The sequence below is a fragment of the Stegostoma tigrinum genome, chromosome 28 (assembly GCF_030684315.1).
Source record: "Stegostoma tigrinum isolate sSteTig4 chromosome 28, sSteTig4.hap1, whole genome shotgun sequence".
NCBI lineage: Eukaryota > Metazoa > Chordata > Chondrichthyes > Orectolobiformes > Stegostomatidae > Stegostoma > Stegostoma tigrinum.
This window is the reverse complement of record NC_081381.1, coordinates 39,426,426-39,452,304: the sequence shown is the minus strand read 5'-3', so window position 1 is coordinate 39,452,304 and position 25,879 is coordinate 39,426,426. Positions and strand designations below refer to the sequence as shown.

General features: G+C 41.1%; 1 protein-coding gene across 1 annotated transcript in view; it reads right to left on the bottom strand.

Annotated features, from left to right (window-relative positions):
• Window positions 1–25,455, bottom strand: part of exosc10 (exosome component 10) — a 57,538-nt gene extending 32,083 nt beyond the window's left edge. The window contains exons 1-13 of the mRNA XM_048561400.2: window positions 25,328–25,455; window positions 22,063–22,199; window positions 20,603–20,726; window positions 20,013–20,117; window positions 19,648–19,810; window positions 11,892–12,000; window positions 11,447–11,522; window positions 10,668–10,778; window positions 7,871–8,014; window positions 5,492–5,682; window positions 4,849–5,005; window positions 2,741–2,889; window positions 1,768–1,818 (exon numbers count right to left, since the gene is read on the bottom strand). Of these exons, the coding sequence (XP_048417357.1) occupies window positions 1,768–1,818; window positions 2,741–2,889; window positions 4,849–5,005; window positions 5,492–5,682; window positions 7,871–8,014; window positions 10,668–10,778; window positions 11,447–11,522; window positions 11,892–12,000; window positions 19,648–19,810; window positions 20,013–20,117; window positions 20,603–20,726; window positions 22,063–22,199; window positions 25,328–25,432 (1,622 nt within the window). The 5' untranslated portion in view covers window positions 25,433–25,455. The remainder of the gene's footprint in view (window positions 1–1,767; window positions 1,819–2,740; window positions 2,890–4,848; window positions 5,006–5,491; window positions 5,683–7,870; window positions 8,015–10,667; window positions 10,779–11,446; window positions 11,523–11,891; window positions 12,001–19,647; window positions 19,811–20,012; window positions 20,118–20,602; window positions 20,727–22,062; window positions 22,200–25,327) is intronic.
• Between the last annotated feature and the right edge of the window lie 424 nt (window positions 25,456–25,879).

Here is a 25,879-nt window from a genome sequence, read left to right as displayed (position 1 = left end):
GCGGAAGTGTCGGAGGATAATGCGTTGTATCCGGAGGTTGGTAGGGTGGTGTGTGAGAACGAGGGGGATCCTCTTGGGGCGGTTGTGGCGGGGGCGGGGTGTGAGGGATGTGTCGCGGGAAATGCGGGAGACGCGGTCAAGGGCGTTAAGTCACTCTCTCCGTGACTCCCTTGTTCGCTCCACACTGCCCTCCAACCCCACCACACCCGGCACCTTCCCCTGCAACCGCAGGAAATGCTACACTTGTCCCCACACCTCCTCCCTCACCCCCATCCCAGGCCCCAAGATGACATTCCACATTAAGCAGAGGTTCACCTGCACATCTGCCAATGTGGTATACTGCATCCACCACCCAAGACATTTTTCCATCCCCACCCCTGTCTGCTTTCCGGAGAGACCACTCTCTCCGTGACTCCCTTGTTCGCTCCACACTGCCCTCCAACCCCAAGCCACACCCGGCACCTTCCCCTGCAACCGCAGGAAATGCACTTGTCCCCACACCTCCTCCCTCACCCCCATCCCAGGCCCCAAGATGACATTCCACATTAAGCAGAGGTTCACCTGCACATCTGCCAATGTGGTATACTGCATCCACTGTACCCGGTGCGGCTTTCTCTACATTGGGGAAACCAAGCGGAGGCTTGGGGACCGCTTTGCAGAACACCTCCGCTCAGTTCGCAACAAACAACTGCACCTCCCAGTCGCAAACCATTTCCACTCCCCCTCCCATTCTCTTGATGACATGTCCATCATGGGCCTCCTGCACTGCCACAATGATGCCACCCGAAGGTTGCAGGAACAGCAACTCATATTCCGCCTGGGAACCCTGCAGCCATATGGTATCAATGTGGACTTCACCAGTTTCAAAATCTCCCCTTCCCCCACTGCATCCCTAAACCAGCCCAGTTCATCCCCTCCCCCCACTGCACCACACAACCAGCCCAGCTCTTCCCCCCCACCCACTGCATCCCAAAACCAGTCCAACCTGTCTCTGCCTCCCTAACCGGTTCTTCCTCTCACCCATCCCTTCCACCCACCCCAAGCCGCACCCCCAGCTACCTACTAACCTCATCCCACCTCCTTGACCTGTCCGTCTTCCCTGGACTGACCTATCCCCTCCCTACCTCCCCACCCACACCTTCTCCACCTATCTTCTTTACTCTCCATCTTCGGTCCGCCTCCCCCTCTCTCCCTATTTATTCCAGTTCCCTCCCCCCATCCCCCTCTCTGATGAAGGGTCTAGGCCCGAAACGTCAGCTTTTGTGCTCCTGAGATGCTGCTTGGCCTGCTGTGTTCATCCAGCCTCACATTTTATTATCTTGGAATCTCCAGCATCTGCAGTTCCCATTATCTCTCATCTTTAATTATGTGTGATAAGTCATGTGATGTTGCTTTTATATTGTGCGAGATCCACACAAGACTGCTTCTGACATATCGGACCAACATTTTGGCTGCATTTTCAGGTGAGCTTGCCAGATTCGTTAGGGTTGGCCACCAGGAAGACCTTGCAAGACAAACTAACCTTCATGTCTTGGAGGAGTGACACACAAGGAGAATCAGAGCTAGGAGTGTACTCAACCCAAGATAAAAGCAACTTTGCCAGGTCAGATGACAAGAGAATGGAATGCTTTAACAGGTTTGGCTTATGATAGTTAGTACCCAACCCGAAACTGACCTCAGACAAGTATGCAGCTCATTCTTATATGAAAATGTGGTTAGCCTTTTGTTGCCACACCCGGATATTATTACAGTGGGGGAATAACTTACTTCGGCAGCTCCTCTGCTATTTTGATCATCATGTGATTGGGTAGCACATACCTGTTAAAAATAATAATATAAATCATTTTTCTTAAATGTTTACTTCCGCCACCTTCTCTAAAAACATTTCACACAAAGTGCAATAAAGTGAAGCAGACAATCGCTTCAAACTGTTGATAGGAATTGGACTACTGCTGGGACTGAAGAGCATTTAGGGAAACAGAACCAATAGATTACAGTGATTGAGATCAATGAGAACTGAGAGCACACTGTTTAAACTGCACTTCTATTCTGAAAGACTGACAGAATGAGAAATTCTGGTTTTCTATTTTGTTCCCAATTGTGAAAGCAATGCTAATGTAGTTCTCCAAAAGTGAAAATTAGACCATGAGATACGTGAATTCTCAGACAGATTGTTGATTTTTGCAACTCCTGTTAAGACATGTGAAAAACACAAATGTTGATGTCAAAAAAGTCAAATTCAAAAACCTACTTTCAGTGATATTTGATGGGGTCTTTGTATGAATAGGGGAAAAATTGTGTTTGCGGGAGGTGTGTCAGAGCAAACAAGAATCAACTGACCTGCACGTAAGCAAGCTTGATTGATACCTTTTCCCCACAAGAATGACCAATAAGTCTCCCAAGGAAATGGAATACAGATGGTGATTCAGAAATGTGAGGGTAAATAGGGAGCGTCCACTGAACATAAATCTCTAATTACAGTAATATTTATTTAAGAAGAATGTTACGCTGAACTGTTAAAGATTTTACATCACCCACACGCCCCTAATCTGCAGGGTCTGCAAAACACTAAAATTTTTGGTCATATGCAAGATGTACAAATGCTACAGAACATTAACTGCTTGGAGTGATGCACATTATTAACAGGAGTTGGCTGTGGTTAATTCTCTGCAACAATATCCACACATACCAACGGGCTAAGGGGCACTTCCCTTAGGTTCAATAAGCAATGCAATTATACCCTGTGCTTTCGTCTTCACGTCGTGAAGTGCTGTCCCGCCATGCATAAAGTAGTCGAAACGCTGTAAGCTGCTGCGTGTTCAGTTGCTTTTTCTGCTTTCTGTACAGCTCCAGGTAGGATTCTTCTGTGAAAATTGGCTTGCAATATTTCTGCCATTAATAAAAGATTACAAAAATACTACTTTACATCCTGTGTGCACATTCTAAAATGGAAGTCACGTGGAAATACTAATATCCAAATATACCCTAAATACCCAAGTATACATGCTGAATTGTTTCCTGAAATTGGAATATTTTTGGAGACACATTGGTCAAAAACTTTTAAGTCCAAGATTCCTTTATTTTTGAAAATGGATCAAAAACACTTCATGTAATTTTAGAAAACGTGATGCAGGCACAATAAACACTTCCTTACTTTAAATCATTAATTTCTCTCAGTAGAAAAGGCTATGTTCAAGTGATCAAAATCAAAGGTTTCTCCTACGTGGTTTTAGTCCTGCAAGAGCAGGAGTGATGGGCTCCAGTACACTACATAACCGATTTGTTATGGCATGGAGAGATAAGCCATGTTTACACCTAACATTTTTCAAACTGAGGGACTGATATCAACAATGCGGCCATGAGAATTAAATAAAAGCCAATACATCTCGCAGGAATGGAGGGAAAGCTGAGAAAAATGTGCATGGATCTTTCCCTGTGTTGCTGTGTTCACCACCCCAGCTCGCATTAGGAAAATCCATATTAGATATTTACTAGAGAACTTCACCACAAATTTACACCAATGCAAGTTCCTACCATAACACAAAAAGGAGAATGGGTCAATGCATTATTCTCAACGATGAAGGAACAAATCATCACTAACCAGAACACAAAAAAAATTTCAGTTGATGCAGCTCCAACATTTAAAATCCCTTTGTCCGGTACGGACAAAGCAAACTGAAAACAAATGAACACAAATTATACAGGACTGGTTCTATTCTAAACCAACGTGCATGCTAAAAGGTCAACTGCCAGTCAGGAAAATCAAATGCAATCATCTAATGTATTAGTGGGCTGGTAAGCAATTCTTGCATCGTTCAATGGGATGTAAACAGCTCCACCATGAATTCTGAACATGGAAATTAATATTGGAGAAACTTGACTGGGTGCAAACCTATCACCAGTCTGTGATATGTGAAACTTACTCCACGAGATATGGTCTTTAAATTGAATTAGCCATTCATGTTCTTGTCAAAACAACCATATACCAAAGAATTTTAAGTTAATCTGACAACTCTTATCATGGAAATAAAATTATTTAAAATCAAATTATTTAAAAGTCAGGAGTGTGATGGAATACTCTCCACTTGCCTGGATGAGTGCAGCCCCAACAACACTCAAGAAGCTTGACACCATCCAGGACAATGCAGCACGCTTGATTGGCACTACATCCACAAGAATTCATTCCCTCCACCACCGACGCTCAGTAGCAGCAGCGTGCACTATCTACAAGATTCCCTGCAGAAATTCACCAAAGATCCCCTGACGTCACCTTCCAAACCCACAGCCATTTCCGTGGACAAGGGCATCAGATATTTGGGAACACCACCACCTCCAAATTCCCCTCCAAGTCACTCACCATCCAGACTTGGAAATATATCACCATTCCTTCACTGTCACTGGGTCAAGATTATGGAATTCCCTGTCTAATAGCATTGTGGGTCAACCCACAGCAGGTGGACTGCAGCAGTTCAAGGCAGCAGCTCACCACCACCATCTCAAGGGCAACCAGGGATGGGCAAGCTAGTTGGCCAGCAACGCCCACATCCCACAAATGAATAGAAAATAAAATCATGCAGTGTTGAAATCTCATAAGAAATTAAACCAGAAGACGAACTCTGAAGGCATACACAGAGCCTATAAGCTCTGCATGTATGAATTGCACCAAAGTAAAGATTTGCAAGAACACAATCAAATGTCCCAAAATGTTTCCTATGAAATGAATTACTCTGAAGCACGGTGACTGTCACTGCAGCAGTATTTAGAAACAGTGATTTTTATATCCCAAACTTTTATTGATTCAAATTCTTGAGTTTTTTTCTAAAAATTGCACTAAGGACCTTAATCTACCTTAAGACAGATATCCCTGCTCTTATGCCACACCAGTTGGACGAGATTCGCCTGTTCATTTCCCTGCTCCCATAACTGATTCTTCATCTTGTCATAAATATACAACAAATAGTGAGTGTCTTCTTGGGCATACTGCAACATCTCAGCTGGCAATGGTCTGTAAATGAAGAAGTTATAAAGCTGTAAAACAGAAACAAATATTTCTAAACACCCCAATAGCTAAGTGTCAATCATGAAGTTTCAGCGTGCAGTTACTATGTGCTGTGGCAGAAAATCTTAACGGTGATGGGGGAAATGAGGGGACACAACTGACTTTTGCATTCAAGCACAGGTGGGCGAGAATAGACAAAGAAAAAACAATCACCAATCTCGTAAATCTACTCGAATGGTTCATCTACGGGTATACGTGACTTCGTGTAATCATCATTTAACATTAACAGCAACTACATCAGTACACCAAGTTAAATTAATAAAATCTGATTGAAGTTCAAGAAAAATCCTAATAGTTACTTCCATATATAAAATACATAACCACAGGGTATTCTAGAAAAAAAAAATCACCAAATAACAATAAAAATTCTAACTTTTGATGGATGAATGTAGGAGTTAAGCTAGCTCCCAATTATCAATTTGTATCTCTTACCGCAGCCTCCAGTCAGCTAGCTGGAATCGTTTATCAGTTTGTACATCACAATATTGTTTCAAAAGGTAATCCAGTGAATGCCGTCCTAGGTTGAGAACACGTGCGGCTTGGTGCGTGTCAAACATGTTAACGACGTAAAGTCCTAAATCTCTCTGTAACCATTCGATATCCGAGTCGGCACCATGGAAAACCTACACAAGTAGATTGATATTAGTCAGATAACTAGGCTCATCCGCCATACAATAAAGTATTTCCTGAACCACATGTAGTTTGTTTGCAATTTAGTTTGAGGTATAGTCCTCCCACCAATGCATTTAGCAAAAATGAAGACCAACAAAGCAAGATGGGATATGTCAACGACCTTCTCAAGTAAAATTCCTAGGAACTTCGGCCCACAGCTTCACACTACTCATAGCTCTTTCAAAATTCAAGCAATGCAAGGACCACCTTATAATGTTCCATTAAAGATGGAACTATGATGAACTAAATGGGTTCAACTGGCTAGAAGCATTACCTAGAGAAGAATATCAATTACCACCATTACTTTGACAATCACAGCTTTATCAATAATTATGTTATTCAGTTCCTTAGCATTCTGTTAACATTAAAATGATCCAGACCACCCAGGCTTTAGTAAATCAAGAGGACAAATTTCAAAGTGATTTAAGCATCAGCAATCTGGTCATGTTGAGTCAGTCATTTCTGGATCAAAAACATGAACTAAATAAATGATGCAGACTGGCAATTTATTAAAAATAATGATTCCTCAGAAATTTTGCATTAAGTGACATTAAATTACAAGAAGTATTGTAAGCAAAATATCTGCATTTCTCAGATGTTAGGATAAGAGCCATCCAACTTGTTTCATAAAAATACATTTCCACTTGTTTATCGTCATTCCCTTGAATACTCCTTTTGCCTCTTTTCATTACAGGATGTGAGGCATGACATTAGCAGTTATTTAACTTCACTGATGCCCATTCAAATCTTATTGATAAACTTGCCTTAAATTTATAAGACAGCAACTAACGTCAATTTGGTTATAAACAAGGTACAGCATCAGAAATAGCTTGAAACTATTTATGCAGTCTAAACATCTAAACCTCAGAGCTGGGTGATTCATGATGTATATATTGCCCATTTCTGACATACATCCTCTACCATAATGATCTGAGTTATAAAGGAAACTTCTGTCATTGTTTATGATTCACTAATACAGCTGCTTAAAATGTGTTTCAGATAATAGGCTATTAATGTTAGTCAGAAGCTGTTTACGAAAAGGGCCAGTTAAATAACCCTTCCCTGTCATCATGAGATAATACTGTAGCGTCTTGAATTGTCAATCTGAAGAGATACAACTTAGTCACTATTTTTCTAAACATCCAATTTTTTTTTATTTGGATTTATAAAGAGCAAGTCTGGCCTGACAAATCTGATTGGCTGCATTGCTGTAGCAGTTGGATAGAAAGCTATACATTTAAATTTGCTGATAGCAGAAAAGAAAGGCAATATTGTAACCAATACAGCTGGAGGCACAAAATTGCAATCAGTAATTTGTAGATGAAGTGAATATAAAAGACTTGCAAACAGATTTCAATGTAGGCAAATACAAGGTTATAACTTTGGATCTAAAAAGGATAAAACAGTATGTTCCTGAATTATGAAAAGCTAAAGAAAAGAGTGGTTCAAAGACATTTGGAGGTCCACAAGTCCCTTTATATCAAGAGAACAGGAGGGTTATTTTCATCATTCAGCTATAGGAAGTGGTGGGCAGATCACACCTGGAGTACAAGTAGCTGTTGGGCACCACACCTTCAGAAACACTGTAGTTACTGTAATGATACCTGAACTCCAAAGTCTACATTACAAGACAAGATTGCTTGTTTATACAACAGTCTGTAATTTTTGAGTATGAGTGATTTGATTAAAGCTTTCAAGATATTATGTAGAAGAAAGGATCGATAAACAGAAACTACTCCTCTGATTGTGAAATCTAGGACTAGGTGGGAGACAGTCCAAAACTTAGACCCTTTGCAAACAGTTAGTAGTTGTAAATTATTAGTGACTGACAGACTTTAAAAGGATGTTGGGAATTAAGCAATGGCCTTTCTGATATTGTTGCTAGTAATTCATCATCATAGCTATTGATCTGAACAGGAACAAATATATGGTGAAAAGAAAATTTGGGTAAGTGATTAAAGGCACAATTAACATAGTTAAACTTTGATCGGGTTTCTGGAATAGTAGCACAAGGGTAAAGTCAAAGATTTTAACGCAAAATTGTAGGAGTGCAGGCAGTCAAATGATGGAATGGGACAGTAAGGAAGATCGAAATGTCTGGACCAAGAAATATTGTGAAACTGAATGAATTGAGCTGACCTTGACAATGGAGGGATCAGTGAAGACTTCATTGAGGATATACAATTCACTGCGCAGCTCAAGTGCATCAACAATAAAATCCTCTTCCCTGGTTGATAGCTGTATTAAACAAGTTAATCCCAGGAAACTCCGATAGGAATGGTGCTGGTGGGGAAAAAAAAAAGAACTAGACATTGGTTTTATTTAATCTTTCAAAGAAAACTGCAATGGACTTCACCTCTTTATTATACCAAACAAACAGAAATGCCTGAAGAAGGGTCATTGGACTCAAAACGTTAACACACTTTTCTCTTCACAGATGCTGCCAGACCATTGAGTTTATTCAGTAAATTCTTGTTTTTACTTGTTTGAGATCTTCAACATCAGCAGCTCTTTATTTTGTTCTATGAAACATATGTAGGACAGTTTGTAATACACAAAACTGGCAGTTCAAATACTTCAATTAAATTTCATGCACTCATTCTGCTACATTGCTTCCATATTTAAGTCATATGGTAGCAAAGCAAATTATACATTTAAGGTCATACACAAAGTTTCCAGTGTACCTGGAGGCCCTAGGTAATGTGTGTTGACAGATTATTCTGTTGTAGGGATATTCCAATGAGAAGCAAAGCAATCTCATTCATCTTCACACGTAATCAACATATTGCCTACTTCTGTCTTCATAAAGTGTCAGTCATGGAATTATGATCAATAATGGCAAACTTGCTGATTATATTTTCATGGTCCAGTTCAGGGTTATTTGGACCAACAGCAGTGCCTAAATTACCACTAGGTGTTGGAGATAAGCTAACTCAGCACAACTTGTAGATGCAACTTTTAATGCTCAATACCTTATCATCCAATGCATTTTTCTATCGTTCCATTTTAAAAACTTCAATAATGCCCATGGGAACGAAACAGCATCTTTAGTAAAGCAGCAGTTTGCTTGCGCTTTCAATGGATCATTGAACAGCTGAATAGCAGGGTATTTCTGCAGCAAAGGTATTGCTGAAGATTTTATTGCAAAATGCCCATGTGGTTCCCCTTTCCTTCTTTGTACGAATGATTCCCTTAGATATTTGACAGTATTCTTTGAGGATAATCTTGGCTCGCCACAGCATTGAGAACGATTTCATCGATTTGACACCTAGGTAGGTTCTTACAACTTGTCTCGGGAACTCACAACTTGAGAATAATCAACTGAAACCCTTTCCTTTGCAAACAAATCATTTACATCTACAAGAATTCGAAGTATTTTGTGAGAACTTCAGGCAATCTTAACACTAGATTCAGGCTTTAAGTGCCCAATGAATATCGCAACTAGAATAAATAAGCAGCAATAATTACCTTAATTACATAAAATGCAAAGATTAAACTGTACTTGTACAACAAAGAAAACATTAAATGGCTTGCCAAACCCAGTTTATAATTTGGTTCTGAGGTGAACTGAATTTAAATGCAATTAAATTAGTCTATTTAAAATAAAAGAGTATCTAAAATGGTAATTCTTGAAAATACCAAATTGCTTGCATAAAGTCACCTCACACATCAATGTTCTTATCCTTTCTGGTCTGCGAGATTCTGCACCTAGACGAAATTGGCAAACCTTAAAATGGCCTCTGAAGAGGCATAGCAAGACTTTTAGCTATACCTGAAAGGCAATAAATTCTGGCTATGTAAGTGACAGCTATATCCTGTGAAAGAATGAATTAAAATAAATGTGTGCGCACAAAACTTTAGACACTGAAACCTGCCTCAACTAATTGGTTTTTAATGTCCAGACTGGCTCTCCAATTTGAACTGCTGCAGTCAATTAAATATCCCCAGGACATTTACCATCCCTTCCTGAACTACCAGTAAGCGTCAAAAGGAACCAGCAGTCATGCACATAACTGAACAAATTAGACATGTTTTTGTTTACCAAGCCTTGCTTTAAAGCTGAGATAACAAGGCTTAGAGCTGGATGAACACAGCAGGCCAAGAAGCATCAGAGGAGCAGAAAGGCCGCGTTTCAGGCCTAGTCCCTTCTTCAGAAATTTCAGCATTTCTGAAGAAGGGCCTAGGCCCGAAACATCAGCCTTCCTGCTCCTCTGATGCTGCTTGGCCTGCTGCGTTCATCCAGCTCTAAGCCTTGTTATCTCAGATTCTCCAGCATCTGCAGGACTTACTATCCCTTCTTTAAAGCATCCAGCTATAGGCGGCTTGGTACCTTAGTGGTGAGCACTGCTACCTCAAAGCACCAGGGACCTGGGTTCAATTTCAGTTTCAGGTGACTGTGTGTGGTATTTAAGAGGTCTTTTTGTGGGGCAGTGGCACTTTCCTCCTGAACTAGAAGACCCAGGTTCAAGTACCACCTGCTCCAGAGATTTGTATAACAACTCTGAGCAGATTAATTTACCCTACTTTTCTAATCAAAAAATAATTCCAGCTCAGAAATAAAATCAAACAGTACTTCTTGTTCCTTATACAACTTATACCAAGTCAAGCTATAGGCAGAATTTTGTATGCAGCTGGCTTTAAATTCTTGATATTTTACAGAGTAAAACAAAGCTGCCACTGGCAAGCTAAAAGATATGACAAAAAAATGAAGTGTTAATGTGACAATGATGTAAAGATGAATTAGAAACATGCACAATCTACAGTAATCATTTAACTAAACTGAAAATTGAACTGTCATATGTTTTAACTTTAATGCGTAAACTCTTTTTTAGAATTTGAAATAAGCAAATAGCAAGTTTCTCAAAGTGTTGGAGACAATGCTTTGGTTATGACGATTTTAGTAAAATGCACATCTGCTCACTGTTTATGTTCTTACCTCCAAATCCACTGCAAACTCTTTACACTTTGAGAGTTTTTCATTCAGTTCCACCAATTCATCAAAAGTTGTGATTAACTGGAAGTTTGTCTCAGACAGAGGGTTGTACATCTATAGAGGATAAAGGAGCAAATCTGAGTTCAGCATCCTCACTGTGATAGAGTTCTAAGACATGTCACTGGAAGATACTTTAGTTTTTACTGATTTGTGTGTTCACTATTTTGTGAGTAAATAGAACAAAGAACAATACACACAGGAACAGGCCCTTTGACCCTCCAAGCCTGCACTGAGATATTTTGCCCTTCCATACTAAAACTGACTTCACTTACAGGGTCTGTATCCTTTATTTCCTTCCTCTATGTCCATTCAGTCAGGTGCTTCTTGGATGTTTACAGGAATACAACATTCTTCATACCATGTACATTTTGTGACTTAGAAGAAACCGTGTTATCTCCTTAGACCGCTGTACCAAGCCATGCACTGGAAATGACACCTGTGTGTAGCATGTGTTTAAGCTCTTGTTTTACTTGCACTACTTCTCCAGTTTCTTCTACTTCTCTTACATCAGGGTCCCTACTTCGCAATCATGAGAGTTGCTCAGAAATCATTCAACCTACAAGACTGTCTCTGATTGTTTGGTCTGCTTTCCTCTTGCTGCAAGGCAAGAAAAAAACACCGCAGACTTGCTACTTCTGAATTCATGTTCCATTTCACCATCCCCTTCAAACTAAATAAGTGTAAAATGCAAGACATTCAATGATCAGTTTTCCATCACTGACCTGTGGTTCTGTTTTAGCAAGTACAGGCTCAGATGGTTCAAAATGATTCAGCTCATGCTGATATGGATGTGCAAACCTGGAAAAGACGGTGGAATACAAATTGATAAACTGAAAGGTTTTAAGAGTAGAAACCTCACATATACCCAGCAAACTTCTTCACGTTTGGTCCACTTATCCCACATACGCATACGCATACCAAAGAAGCATTGTTTCTAAGATATACAAACACAGCTGAGAGCTTTCAACTTGCTGATCATTGCCATTAATCTTTTCACTATGCCACTATACGAGTACCAGTTCAACACTGGGGGTGGAGGAGAAGAAGAAACAGCATTAGTCTTCAAATCTGAGACACATCTACTCTCACAATCTTGCTCCCAGTACCAGTTTTGGAGCCATCAGGTTAATGCTTCAGTCACAAGGATGTACTTTAATCATCACTCACATGTCCTGTTCATTTTGCTGCAATCTCTGCTGATGAATAAAGTCAGCCAATGCTGCTGGCACATCAAAATCCTCTGGGCGTTCAATTCGACTTTGTCTGTTTAAAAGTACTATCAACCCAGAAACAAGAGTGATTAAATGTTCTGTGGCAGCATATAATAGATAGAAATGCATATTAGTCTCTAAATTTGTTATATTTACATTGCAAGGAATATTCAGAACACTTAGTACCAATGAAGAAGATACATGAGTGATCTCAAACTCTGGGTTGCCAACATTCCCCATTGCCTAGCAGGCCATCACTAAGTAACCACACTGGTGATTTGTCACTAATGGCGCATGAAGGAATCATCACCCGTGATGCTTCTTCATGCTGAAAAGATTCTAGAAGCACCCTTTTTATACAGTCATAAAGGCTAAAACAAATTTCAACTGATTCATTTGTCGGATAAAGGCATCACTAAATAGGTCAGCATTTATCACTAATCATGGTTTGTTATCAAGAATTGTTAGCTAGCCTCATGGTCCTTCAGGTTTAGATACAGCATGTTAGGAAGGAGTTCCAGGATTTTGACCCAGCTGGAGTTTAAAAATTCAAAGCAAACAGATCATTCCAGTGTTTGGCAATTGGAAGTGAAGTTCTCTCAATTGTTGGAGGAAACCAGAAGCCAAGTTTTCTTATTTGCAACTCTTAACTAAATTTCAATGATATCAGAAGAGGGGAGGCAAATGGCTCGAGGACAGCCAATGTAGTACTGTTATTCTGGAAGGGAGGATGGGAAATTTACAGGCCAGTCAGTCTAACTTCAGCAGAAATTATTGGAAGGAATTCTGCGGGATGGAGTTAATTTGTACTTGGAGAGGCTGGGATTAAGTCAGAGTAGTTTTGTTAAGGAGAGTTCATATTTGACCAACTTCACTGAATTTTTTGAAGTGACTAAATGTGTAGATAAGGCACATTTGCGAATCTACTAAAATTTTAGCAAGGATTTTGAGAAGGTCCCGCATTTGAGACCGATAGCAAAGTTAAGAGCCCACAGGATTCAAGGAAAGTTGGCAAAATGGATCCAGAAATCGGCAGAGTGACTGGGAGGTCGAGACAGAGGGTGGAGGGGTATTTTTGTGAGTGGAAGTCTGCGTCCAATGCAGTCTTACAGGGATCACTGTTGGGACCCTTGCTGTTTGTGCTACATATAAATTATGACTTCATAAAATCACAGAATCCCTACAGTGTGAAAACAGGCCCTTTTGCCCAACAAGTCCACACCGACCCACACAGAATCCCACCCAGACCCGTTTCGTCTATAAGCCCACCTAATCAACACATCCTTGAACACAAGGGGCAATTTAGCATGGCCAATTCAACTATCTTACACATCTTTGGACTGTGCAAGGAAACCCATGCAGACATGGGGAGAACGTGCAAACTCCACACAGACAGTCATCCGAGGGTGGAATCGAACCTGAGTCTCTGGCGCTGTGAGGTAGCAGTGTTATCCACTGAGCCAATGTGCTGCCCCATATGTTTTTTTCTAAACTTATTTAGTAACAGCACAGAAATTGCTACTGGGCATATGACCCACATAGTTTGCACTATAAATTCAAGCTAGTTTTGGGTGCTAATTTGTGGAACATTCACATAACTTGAACAGCAGGTTTGTGAATGATATGAAAACTGGCAGGATGGTAAACAGTAAGGAGGGTATAGATATTCTGATCAGCCTACCTGATTGGGCCAGCTGTGAGAAGATGCATTCGGACTGTACAAACACAGTGAGGCAATACATGAAGAACAGCAAGACCCGGGGATCAGACACAAAGGATCAGAGGGATCTTGGTGTGCTTGCCCGCTGTCCGTTAAGGTAGTAGGACAGGTAGAAAATGTGATTAAGGTAGCATATGGGATACTTACCTTTATTAGCCAAGACAGAGAACTTAAGAGCAAAGACCTCATAGCTGTAACCGTACACAATGCCCAATTAGGCCATAGTTGAAGTATAGAGTGTAATTTTGGTATTCACATTATAGGAGGGATATAATTGCACTGAGATGCTGTAGAGATTAATCTGGATATTGAATGGGCAGGGGAGTTTTCGTGCCGAAAGATTCCACTGATTGGATGGTTTTCTTGGAGCAGAGGGTATTGAGGGGATTGAGAAGTATAAAATTATGCGACATACACAGGGTAGACAGGAAGAAGCTTTTCCACTAGATGGAAGGATCAATGACCAGAGACATAGACGCAAGATAAAGGGCAGGAGGTTACAAGGGACGTGAGGAAAAATGTTTTCATCCAGAGGACAGCGGAAATCTGGAAGACACTATCTAAGAGAGTGGTAGAGACAGAATTCCTCATAAGTATTCAGACGTGTACTTGCAATGCCAAGGCATAAGAGGCTACAAGCCAACTGCTGGAAAAGGGGATTAGAATAGTTAGGTGCTTGTTTTTGACCGAGAGAGACTTGATGGGTGCAGGGCCCTTTTTCTGTGCTGTATGCCTCCATGACTAGTAGGACAATTCTGTCATTAGTTGGTTATGCAGCTGAGTATTACTAGTCAAAACTGAGTGCTGCTTAGGAATCACAATATGATTTATAAATCAGTTGCAAATACTGTGGGTCTCCTCATAGAGGAACCTACTGGTCAGCTTTAGCTTTCTAAAATAATTCCTTGCGGCTTTCTCAAAAGGTTTACTCTACATGATAGCAAGAAACAGCTACAGGTTCTACCAATGCCCTAGCTATAACACTGCAGTTCTGTGTTTCAGAACTAGTCAAGCATTCTCCAGTACAACTTAGGCCGATAAGAAGCAAGTAACATAGTCATATGTATGTTGAGCAATGATGATCTCCAACAAGAGTTTGCAATCACCTTTCTGTGATATTCAATAGCAAATCTTTGCTAATGTAATCCGACCATCAGAGGCAGATTCAATAAGACCTGTTAGCTTAACTTCAGTAGTCGGGAAAATGTTAGAATCTGATAAGACATTCAGAAAAGAATGGTAACATTGGGCCGAGTCGACATGGGAAACTTCTTACAGATTTTATTTTGGCAGTTATGTTGCTTGTAGCATTGATTAAAGAGAACCAGTCATTTTTCATATTTGGATTTTCAGAAGGTTTTAGAGAAGGTCCTATTGCAGGAGGTTAGTAGATGAATTTGGAACAAATGGAATTGGGAGAAAATATAGTATGGATTGCGAAAAGGTTAACAGACAGAAAACATACAATAGGAATAAGTGGGTCATTTGTTGAATGGCAGGCTGTTACTAGTAGATGCCACAAGGATCAGTGTTCAAAATCTATACAAATGATCTGGATGTGAGTTAACTGAAAGATTTTCAAGTTTCCTAATGACACCAAACGTGCAGGAATATGAACTGAGAGGATAATCTAAAGTAGCTTGAAAAAGGACCTGGACGGGTTAAGGGAATGAGCTGGGCAACAGATGGAACATAATTTGATTAACTGTGAAATTATTAAGAAGTTCAGAAAATTAGAATATTATACAAATGGAGAGATGGAAACATGGCTTTGTGCATGGGAAATCCCATCTCACTAACTTGATTGAGTTTTCTGAAGTAGTAACGAAGAGGATTGATGACGGCAGAGCAGTGAATGTGATCTATATGGACTTTAGTAAGGTATTCGACAAGGTTCCACATGGTAGACTGGTTAGAAGATTAGATCACATGGAATCCAGGGAGAACTAGCCATGTGGATACAGAACAGGCTCAAAGGTAGAAGACAAAGGGTGGTGGTGGAGTGTTGCTTTTCAGACTGGAGGCCTGTGACCAGCAGTGTGCCACAAGGATCAGTGCTGCGTCCACTGCTTTTAGTCATTGATATGAATGATTTGGATGCAAACGTAGGAGGTATCGTTAGTAAGTTTTCAGATGACACCAAAATTGGAGGCGTAGTGAACAGAAGGTTACCTCAGAATACAATGGGACCTGCATCAGATGGGCCGGCGGACCGAGAAGTGGCAGGTGGAGTTTAATTTAGATAAATGTGAGGTGCTGCATTTTGGAAAGGCAAATCAGGGCAGGACTTATACACTTAACGGTGAGGTCCTGGGGAATGCGCTGAACAAAGAGACCTTGGATTGCAGGTTCATAGTTCTTTGAAAGTGGAGTCCCAGATAGAATAGTGAAGCTAGCGTTTAGTATACTTGCCTTTATTGATAGGTGCACTGAGTAAAGAAGTTGAGAAGGTCATGTTGCAGCTATACAGAACATAGGTTAGGCCACCTTTGTGTGCAATTCTGGTCTTCCTGTTACAGGAAAGATGTTGCGAAACTCAAAAAGGTTCAGAAGATTCACAAGGATGTTGCCAGGATTGCAGCATTTGAGCTACAGTGAGAGGCTGAATAGGTTGGGGCTGTTTTCCCTAGAGTGTTAGAGATTGAGGTCTGATCTTAAAATCATGAGGGACATGGATAGAGTGAATAGCCAACGTCTTTTCCTTGGGGTGGGGGAATCCAAAACTAGACGACATAGGTTTAAGGTGAGAGGGGAAAGATTTAAAAGGGACTAAGTGGGCAACTTTTTCATGCAGAGGGTTGTCTGTGTAAGGAATGAGCTGGCAGAGGAAGTGGTGGAGGCTGGTACAATTACACCATTTAGAAGACATCTGGATGGGTATATGAATAGGAAAGGTTTAAGAAGGATTTGGGCCAAATGTTAGCAAAAGGGACTGGATTAATTTATGATATCTAGTTGGAATGGATGAGTTGGACTGAAGGGTCTATTTCTATGCTCCACAAATCTATGACTCTAAGCGTGGGCATCCAGATGGACTTAAATGACTTGAACAAGGACATACAAAAGTTTATATGCAGATGCAGCAGGCAGCTATGGGAGCAAATGGCACATCAGCATTCATCGCAAGGAGATTTGAACACAGGATTAAAGACCTATCCTGCTATACTTGCACACAGTCTCAGACCTCATTTGAGTAGGACACAGTTTTCCTCCCCTTATTGAAGTGGTATATAATTCTGAGTGCAATGCATGTTCATTAGATTAATCCCTGGGACCGCTGGATTGATTTACAGGGAGAGATTGAGTACCAGGTCTGTACTTCCTTACAGTTTCATAGAACGTGGGGTGATTTAATTGAAATGTACAATGTTCTTACAGGGTGTGATGGATGAAGAGAGGACTTCCCTGGCATACAGATCCAAAACTAGGGAATAAACGCTCAGGATCGGGGTAGGCAGTTTAAGACTGAGATAATGAAGAATTTCTAACCTGGAGGATGGTGAATTGTTGGTATTTTCTACCCGAAAAGGGCTGAGGAAGTCCAATCATTGAGCATGCTCAGACCTAAAAGTGAGCAATTTCTGGAGACTAATGACATCAAGGATATGGAGATAATGTAGAATGAGGTAGATGATCAGCCGTGGTCTCTAACTTAATGGTGGAACAGGCTTAACTGTCAGGACAGAGACAGTGTGGTGGTGGAAGGCTGTTTTTCAGACAGGAGGCCTATCACCAGTGTCCACAGGGAACGGTTCTGGGTCCTTTTTTTGTTGGTCATTTATATCAATGATTTGGATGGGAGTACAGAAGGTATGGTTAGTACGTTTGTGGACAACACCAAAATTGGTGGCATTGTATACAGTGAAGAAAGTTTTCTAAGATTACAAGGGATCTTGATCAAATGGGTCAATGGGGTGAAAAACAACAGATGCAATTCAAAATCTGGAAAAAATAAATGGGGTAGGATTCAATACGATTAATGGTGACGCCTTGGATAGTGTTGTGGAACAGAGGGACCTAGAGGTTCAGGTACATAATTCTTTGAAGTTTCAGTCACATATAGACAGGGTGGTTAAAAAGGCACTTGGCATGATTGCCCTCATCGCTCGGTCCTTTCGAGCATAGGAGTTGAGAAGTCATGTTGAGGTTGTACAGGATTTTGGTGAGGTCTCTTGTGGAATACTGTGTCCAGTTCTGATTGCCCAGTTATAAGAAGGATATTATTAAGCTGGAGAGGAATCAGAAGATTTAACAGGATGTTGCCAGGATGGAGGGAAAGTTGGAGTTATTAAGAAAGGCTGGATAGGCTGCGACTATTTTCACTGGAGTTTAGGAGGTTGAGAGGTGACCTTGTACAGGTTTATGTAATCTTGAAGGGTACATTTCAGGTGAATACTGGATGCCTTTTCCCTCCGATGGGGGATTTCAAGGCTAGGGACACATTTTTAAGCTGAGAGAAGAGAAATTTAAAAACAAAACATGAGGGGTAAATGTTTAAAACAGAGGATGGTTCGCATGTGGAATCAACTTTCTGAGACAGTGGTGGATGTAGGCATGATTAAAATGTTTAAAAAACAATTGGATAAGTACATAAATAGGAAAGGTTTGGACTGATATGGGTCAGGAGCAGGCAGATGAGATTAGTCTAGTTTGGCATTATGGTTGGTATGGACTGGTTGGACTGCAAGGTCAGTTTCTGTGCTGTGAGTGTACGACTCATTCCTAAGCAGTGGAATTTCACTGAAGCATAGGAATGAGAATGAGGCAGACATCACCCGTCCTTCGCTTTCTAATCAACCTATCCATGAAGCAGACTAGGACAGCAGGAAAGGCAGCAGACTCTACCTTCCCATTTTCTAATAAATTCCAAGATGAGCTTGGAGTGTTCTCAACAGAAGAGAATACACGTTCAATGTTAGATCGGCCCTGATCTTCACCCGCTAACGATACAAAGCTATGTGGCAAGGTAAACTGTCAGGAGGTTACAAAGTGAAATAGACAGGTCAAGGGAGGGGGCAACAAGATAGCAGATGGATTATGATGTGGGGAAGTTTGAAATTATTTATTTTAGCCCTAAGAACCGAAAACCATATTTTCTGAAAGGTGTGAGGCGTGAAAAGGTCGACGTTCGAGAGATTCGAATGTACCTATAAAAGGACGCATAATAAGTGTGCAAGTACAGTAAGTATTTAGTCTGGCAAATGGCAGGTTGGCCTTTATTGCAAAACAACCGGACTACAATCATGCTACAATTGTACAAGGCTTTGAAAACAACATCTAGAATATTGTGACCAGTTTTTGTTTTCATATTTAAGAAAGATATACTTGCATCTTAGGCAGTACAATGAATGCTTTGCAGATTGTTTCTTGGGTGAGAGAGTTGCCTTATAATGATAGGCTAAAGAAATTGGCCTTCTATTCTCTGGAGTTTACAAGAATAAAGGGTGATGTAGTTGAAACACAGAAGATTCTGAAGCGACATGATAGTGTAGTCGCTAAGAGATCATTTCCGCCTGCTCAGGGACCTTAAACACAAGGCTGTCTAATGTTCAGTCATCTGGCAGATTAATTTCTCTTTGTCTCAGTCTAAATTATCAATGTTATGAATCTTTGTTGCTCTACTGCAGAGAGTTAGAGATGGTATATTGTTGAATACACTGAAGGGTGTGATAGACAAATATTGTCAAATAAATATAAAATTAAAAACACTAAGCTTAGGAACACAACTTTTTAAACAAAGTGCTATAACTTATTTATTCAGAAATAATAAGCTGCATACATTTTGCTAACCACTGTGTTCTGAATTTTGGTTTCAATAACTGCTGGAATTGCAACTTTAACCAGCTGTTATTCCAAACACTAATTTAACCACACAAGATAAGCCTTGATTTACAAATTTACTGTAAAAAAACTGCAGCCGTGAAAGGCTTGTCAAACAATCTGAGTCAGATGCTATTTATATCAGCATCCTAGTAAGCTTACTGGGTCATACCTGCAGGGAGTGGTTTCAAGGCATTGGGTTTGGTGAAGATTTTTGGCACAAAAGGCGTGTTGGAGTTGTCGACCTTCTCTTTGAACTTCACCTGAGGTCGTGGGATGTTTTTAGCATGAAACAGGCGGAATGTTTCAGACTTAGATTTTTTTGTTTCAGTATTCTGCAAAGGAACCCATCGAAAGCATTAAGAGCTGCTTTACACTAATAACATGCGCCTTTACATAATCCGATTTTTCTTCAGTGAGAGATGATTCCAAACAGACCCGCTACTTGAGACTCTGGATTTGAATTGGCACAGTCTTTGCACCCTTAGTGCCTATAACCTTTTGATCCATGTGCAACAGAAATGTGTCAGAATTTACCTTGCGGTTCCAGCTGGAGATGATGGTCTTTGGAGGTTGAAGTCCTGCTGGGAGAACTGGTTGCTGATTCTTGTTCACACCTGAAGCTTCATCCAGTAAAATACCCTAAAATGAAAAATCCAAAAAGAAGTCAGGAACGTTCATGTCACACGAAAATTCTTCAGGGATCGGTCATTCATAAACAAAACCCCAAACGCTTGTTTACTTGTCAGAGTAAATCTGTAACAAATGTATTTTAAATTCTGGGTTTTGCCTACTCTCATCTTTCCCTCCTTTCTGTGTAGAATATAGACTGGACTTGGGAAAATACTTCAATTAATTCATTAAAGAAACATATAAATCACAGTACTATAAAATAGTATAGATAGAATTTCAAAATGAAAAAGTTAGTGAGCAAGTTAGAAATATCATCTATTATTTACTGCAACTCATGCAATATCAATTCTATGCATCCAATCAAAACTGAAATATTCACATATTCCAGCTGCTTTTTTCTGGACAATTCTGCTGCATATCTCTCCCAATTGACAGGTCCATATCAGCAAGGATGTTAATATAAACACAAGACACAATAACTGTGTCATACATACTACTTGTTCTAGGATAATGTCGTTTGCATCCACCAGCAAGTCAAATTTGTCCTCCAGTTCTGTCACTTTGTTACGGACTCTGACATGGCTTCGACAGCCATGATACTGCATAAGCTGACTCATGCTGCAAAATTAAATTTTTGAAAATTAATGATCTTTTTGTAGTAAGTCAGTATAATGATTGCATCCAGAGCAGAGTAATCACAAGACTTATTAACATCACTGATGCAAAAACTCAATGGAAAACAAAACTCTCATGACAGTGGCATTTCTTGTGAAACTAAATTTATCACCTAAAATTACATCAGTCACGGACAATACCAGATCTTTCCTTAGTACGATGCAGTTCTGCTGTCTTAAGGTGAGTTTGGAAGGATAAGATCAGTAACTAGGCTAGTTCAGATTGATACAGTTCAAATATTTTACATTCACACTATCACATTTTAGCAAAGTCTCAGCAACAATTCACAACTAATCAACAAATCTGAACTCAAAATTTAGCTTGAGTACACAAAAGGTCTTAATGATATTGACTACAATAAAATTTTATTGTTAAATGCCAACAAGATGATAACAAGATGGAAGGAGAACAAAACATATACACTGTTCCTCGAGATGCTTTCTAATTCAGGCCACTTTCAGCCATGTAATAGTGGAGGTATGTCATGAAATCTCACCTCACTTCAATTCAGAAGTAGACTGTAGTAATTCCAGAAAATAGGCTACTCATTCTAGCCATTCCATTTAACAAGGACATCCAAACCTCAAAAGCTGCAAACTCAAAGAAGCACAAAAATTCCTGCTATATCTCCTCCCTCATTACTCCCAGCAATAATCTAGCATTGTTCTTGTAAAGTGAGAAAATCAGCACTACCAGACAACTAAACTGTAGGTTCAGAGGAAAATCCAATTCCTGTTCCCATAAAGAACATCAGAATTGTAAGCAGCAATACAGCACATGGCTCCTTAAGACTGCTCTCCCAAGCATTAATGTCAAGGCTGATCTTTGGCTTCAAGTTCTCCTCTTTACCTTGCTCCACAAAGCCACAGACATACAATTCAACATGTACCCATCTCAGTCCTGAAAATACTCAATGACCAAGATCCCCACAGCTTTCTGGGGTACAGAATTCCAAAAATCCACAAATTTCTGGGTGATGAAATGCTCCATCTCTGCATTTTAATGTTCACAGATTCTACCCATCAGTGGGCAACTGTGAAACACCATTAGTAGTATTCAATTGATTTTACTCCTTTCAAATCTCAGGGAAAATAAATGAAGCACCCAAACTGCTACCTTGCCTCGTCAGCAAATACAATGAAAATTGGGAATTAAATCTATAACATTCCATGCCTGTATCACTTTAAGTGGTGTTATTATCTCCTCAAACTGCTAGAAGTTAAAGTACACATTCTGTAAGTCCACTTGATTAAAAAGTGTATTTCTTATGATTTCTCACCAGCTCAGGAGTCGATCAGCTTGTGTGTCACAGAATGCTTGAAATCCTGGGAAACTCCGGTAAAAGTCAAACTCATCACCGGGTTGAGGAAGTCCATTGGAGGCTTTGGTAGTCGAAACCACTGTTCCCAAAACATGCTGCAAAGAGAGAAAAATACACTGACTACTTAGATTTTCGGTCCTAAATCGCAGTGCAATCTGATAACCCAGAATAGAACAAAATCATGTGCAGAGATAGTAGAAACTGCTGATGCTGTACAGTCTGAGATAACAAGGCGTAGAGCTGGATGAACACAGCAGGCCAAGCAGCATCAGAGGAGCAGGAAAGCTGACATTTCGAGTCTGGGCCCTTCTTCAAAAATCTGAAGGAGGTCCACACCTGAAATGTCAGCTTTCCTGCTGCTCTGATCCTGCTTGGCCTGCTGTGTTCATCCAGCTCTACACCTTGTTTTTTCAAAACCATGTGCCGTTTTGGTATTCTTATTTGAGGAGTAATATAAATCTGCTGGAAGTAGTTTGGCAAGATTTACTAGATTGATACCTGGTAGAAGTGGGTTGTCTTATGAGGATAGGCTGGGCTTGTTTTGACTGGAATTTAGAAGGGTAAGTAGTGAATATTCTTGACAAAATCGATGTTGAAATGATATTTCTTCTAGTAGGAAAATTGAGAATTAGGTGATATGAATTTAAAAATTATGAGTTATCCTTTTCGGACAGACGAGAAGAATTTTGTTCTCTTGAGTGTTTAACAACTTGGAACTCTGTCTCAGAAGTTGGTGTAAGTGGGAGCACTGAATATCTTTAAGGCAGGGACAGATTGATTTTCTTACCTTACAAGAACTCAAAGTTAGTGGAAGTAAGTGGGAAAACAGATTCAAAACATAAACAGATGAGCTATGATGTTATTGAAATGGACAGCAGGGTTGAGGTGCCAAATGGCACTGCGTTGCTGGAATAGCAAGAACTGCAGATGCTGGAGTCAGAGATAACAAAATGTGGAGTTGGAGGAACACAGCAGGCCAGGCAGCATCAAATGAGCAGGAAAGTTGACTTTTGGGGTCAGAACCCTTCTTCAGATGTTCCTCTGATGCTGCCTAGTCTGCTGTGTTCCTCCAGTTCCACACTTTGGCCCCATGCTGCTCCTATTTTGTATGTGTGTGGAAAATAAAGCAGAACAAAATCAAAGCGGTTTCAGCTAGACACTATTAATTATAGGGTGATGAGAAGGAAGTTGATCTCAGATTCAAATGACAATCAATTGCCTCTCAAAAAGCAGAAAATGAACTCGGAGTTGGAAATAAACTAAATGTCAGAAATGATCTCTGTTGTTTTGTATATAATTTATAATGTAAACAATTACAGTAAGTCAAAGTATTTCTGGCATCACTTTGAGGCAGAGATGGTGTAATGATAACATCAGCGGAGTAGAAATCCAAAAACACAGACATAGGCTTGGGTTTAAGTGGATTTAAAATCAATTGATAGATCGGGGATATAAAACTAATCCCAGTAACAGAGAAGCAAGACTACCATTAAGCATGTAATTAACTTCCTCCCCTCCACTGAGTGCAGCAGTTCAACCAGACACTAACACCACACACAGCCCATTGAACAAATAAAGGGAGTTTATGTTTACTGAGGATAATTTGCATGCAATTTCAATTCCACAAACATGGTTGCTTCTTGACTGCTCTTGGAACTAACCCAGTCAATTGCTCAATTAGATGAAATCACTAAAAAGAAGTGACTGAAAAACAAATTCCAACACTGTTTTCTGATGACAGCTTGACAATCAATACTTGGGTTAACGATTTCGATAAGGACAAATTATTTAGTTTATACCTCGGCACAATTATTGACAACAAAAATAGAAATTGCTGGGAAAACTCAGTCCTGGCAGCATCGATGAGAGAAAGCAGAGTTAACATTTTCGGTTCAATGACCCTTCTTCAGAACTGAACGCAGCTGGGAACTGGTTGGTATATCTGTGTCAGAGGTATCATGGATGTATGTGGGCAGGGATTAAACCTGGGGAGAGAAGACTAGGTCAAGGTAGGTACAGATGAGTTCTGTAGGGCAGGAGCAGGTTGAAACAAGGGGTCTGCCCAGACAGTCCAGTTTGTGGTTTTTTGGAAAGAGGTATGAGGAGGTAGGTGTATTCACCATTCCTCCTAACCTTCCAATCTCCGATGCTAAATGCTCTGCACACAGCAAAGGCCTCAGTTTTATTCCTCTGTATCCCAACCTTAACAAACTTGAGGCACGACATGACGTCAAACTCTTCTTCTGCCATCTTCGCCTCCATGCCCATTTCTTTAGACAAGCGTCTTCTCCCCTTCGCCCAGTCTGGTCTTTTACCTAAGTTTGATCTGTTCCTGGAGAACTGTCAACGTGATATTGACACCTCAATTTCTCTGCCTCCCTCACCAAATCCAACCTATCTCCGACATTAACCTAGCTACCATCAGTTCTGAGGAAGAGTCAATGGACCCAAAACATCAACTCTGATTCTTTGCTTCACAGACACTGCCTGACCTGCTGTGCTTTTCTGGCACCTTCTGTTCTCATTCTTGATTTACAGCAACCACAATTTTTTTTGGTTTATAAGGTTAATGACTGTTGTGAATACAATAGCCCAATGTTGGATGGAAGACTTATGGTCCAGAGGGAGAAGGAAGGCACCTGAGAGCTAGTGCTCAGCATGCCAGACAACAGCAGCACCACAATGGCTAGACTACAAAGTCAGGACTGAATTGGAGAACACAAATTGCAGTCAGTTCTTGGTGGGGGAGGGGAGTGGGGTTCGAGGGCAGAGAAATTGAAACGGCCAAAGTCACGTCCCAATCTTGAGCTGCTGCCTGATCAGAGATAGTAGGAACTGCAGATGCTGGAGAGTCTGAGATAACAAGGTGTCATTTCTGAAGAAGGGCCCAGACCAGAAACAGCAGCTTTCCTGCTCCTCTGATGCTGCTTGGCCTGATGTGTTCATCCAGCTCTACACGTTTCATTTATGTATCGCTCATGACCATCCCTGTTGTGCTCTCCTGGTCGGACGGCAGCACAGTGCATACAGTCGGGGGGGGCGAAGAAGTGAAGGCACATGATGTCTCGTGGCAACAGATCCAGCAAGAGAGAGAACACATCTTAATGACGGCCTCCCATCGCCCTCCCTGGGCTGATGATGTCTCCTCCGTGTTGAAGAACACACGAAGGAAGGAGAAGAGACAGGGATCCCGCCCCCAGCACCCGCATACAACAGCGCCAACCTTCACGAAGCTATCCGCGTCACTAAATCCCGGGATGGGGCCGTCACCGTTGAGAGGCCTCTCTCCCGGATCCTGATGCTCCTCCGCACAGCCCTGCGCCGCCATTTTGCCGACTGACAAACTCTCGCGCAGGGGTGGGACGGAGAGGGAGAGACTCTCGCGAGGCTCGGGAAATGCCTAACCACGCCCCCCAGCGGAAGGGACTGAGCCGCCCCGGCTGGCGGCTGGCACGTGGGGACAATACGTGGGCGGGCGCAGACTGGCGCGTCACGTGGTGTCGGCGCGTCACGTGGAGGACAATCCCGCGCTGACTGAGGAGGCGCGTGTTGGAGAGCCCTGGTGCAATGTGCCTGTGCCATGGTGGTAGTGTTCCCACATCTGAGCCAAGAAGCTCAAGTCTGTCCTTCTCCAGAGGTGTGTAAATAATGTCTCTCAAACAGAGGAAAAAGGGTCCAGATCAGCTTTCCTGCTCCTCTGATGCTGCTGGGACTGCTGTGTTCACGCAGCTCCAAACAGCCTGATCGGAAAGAATGTGGTCTCCAGCCTGGCCCC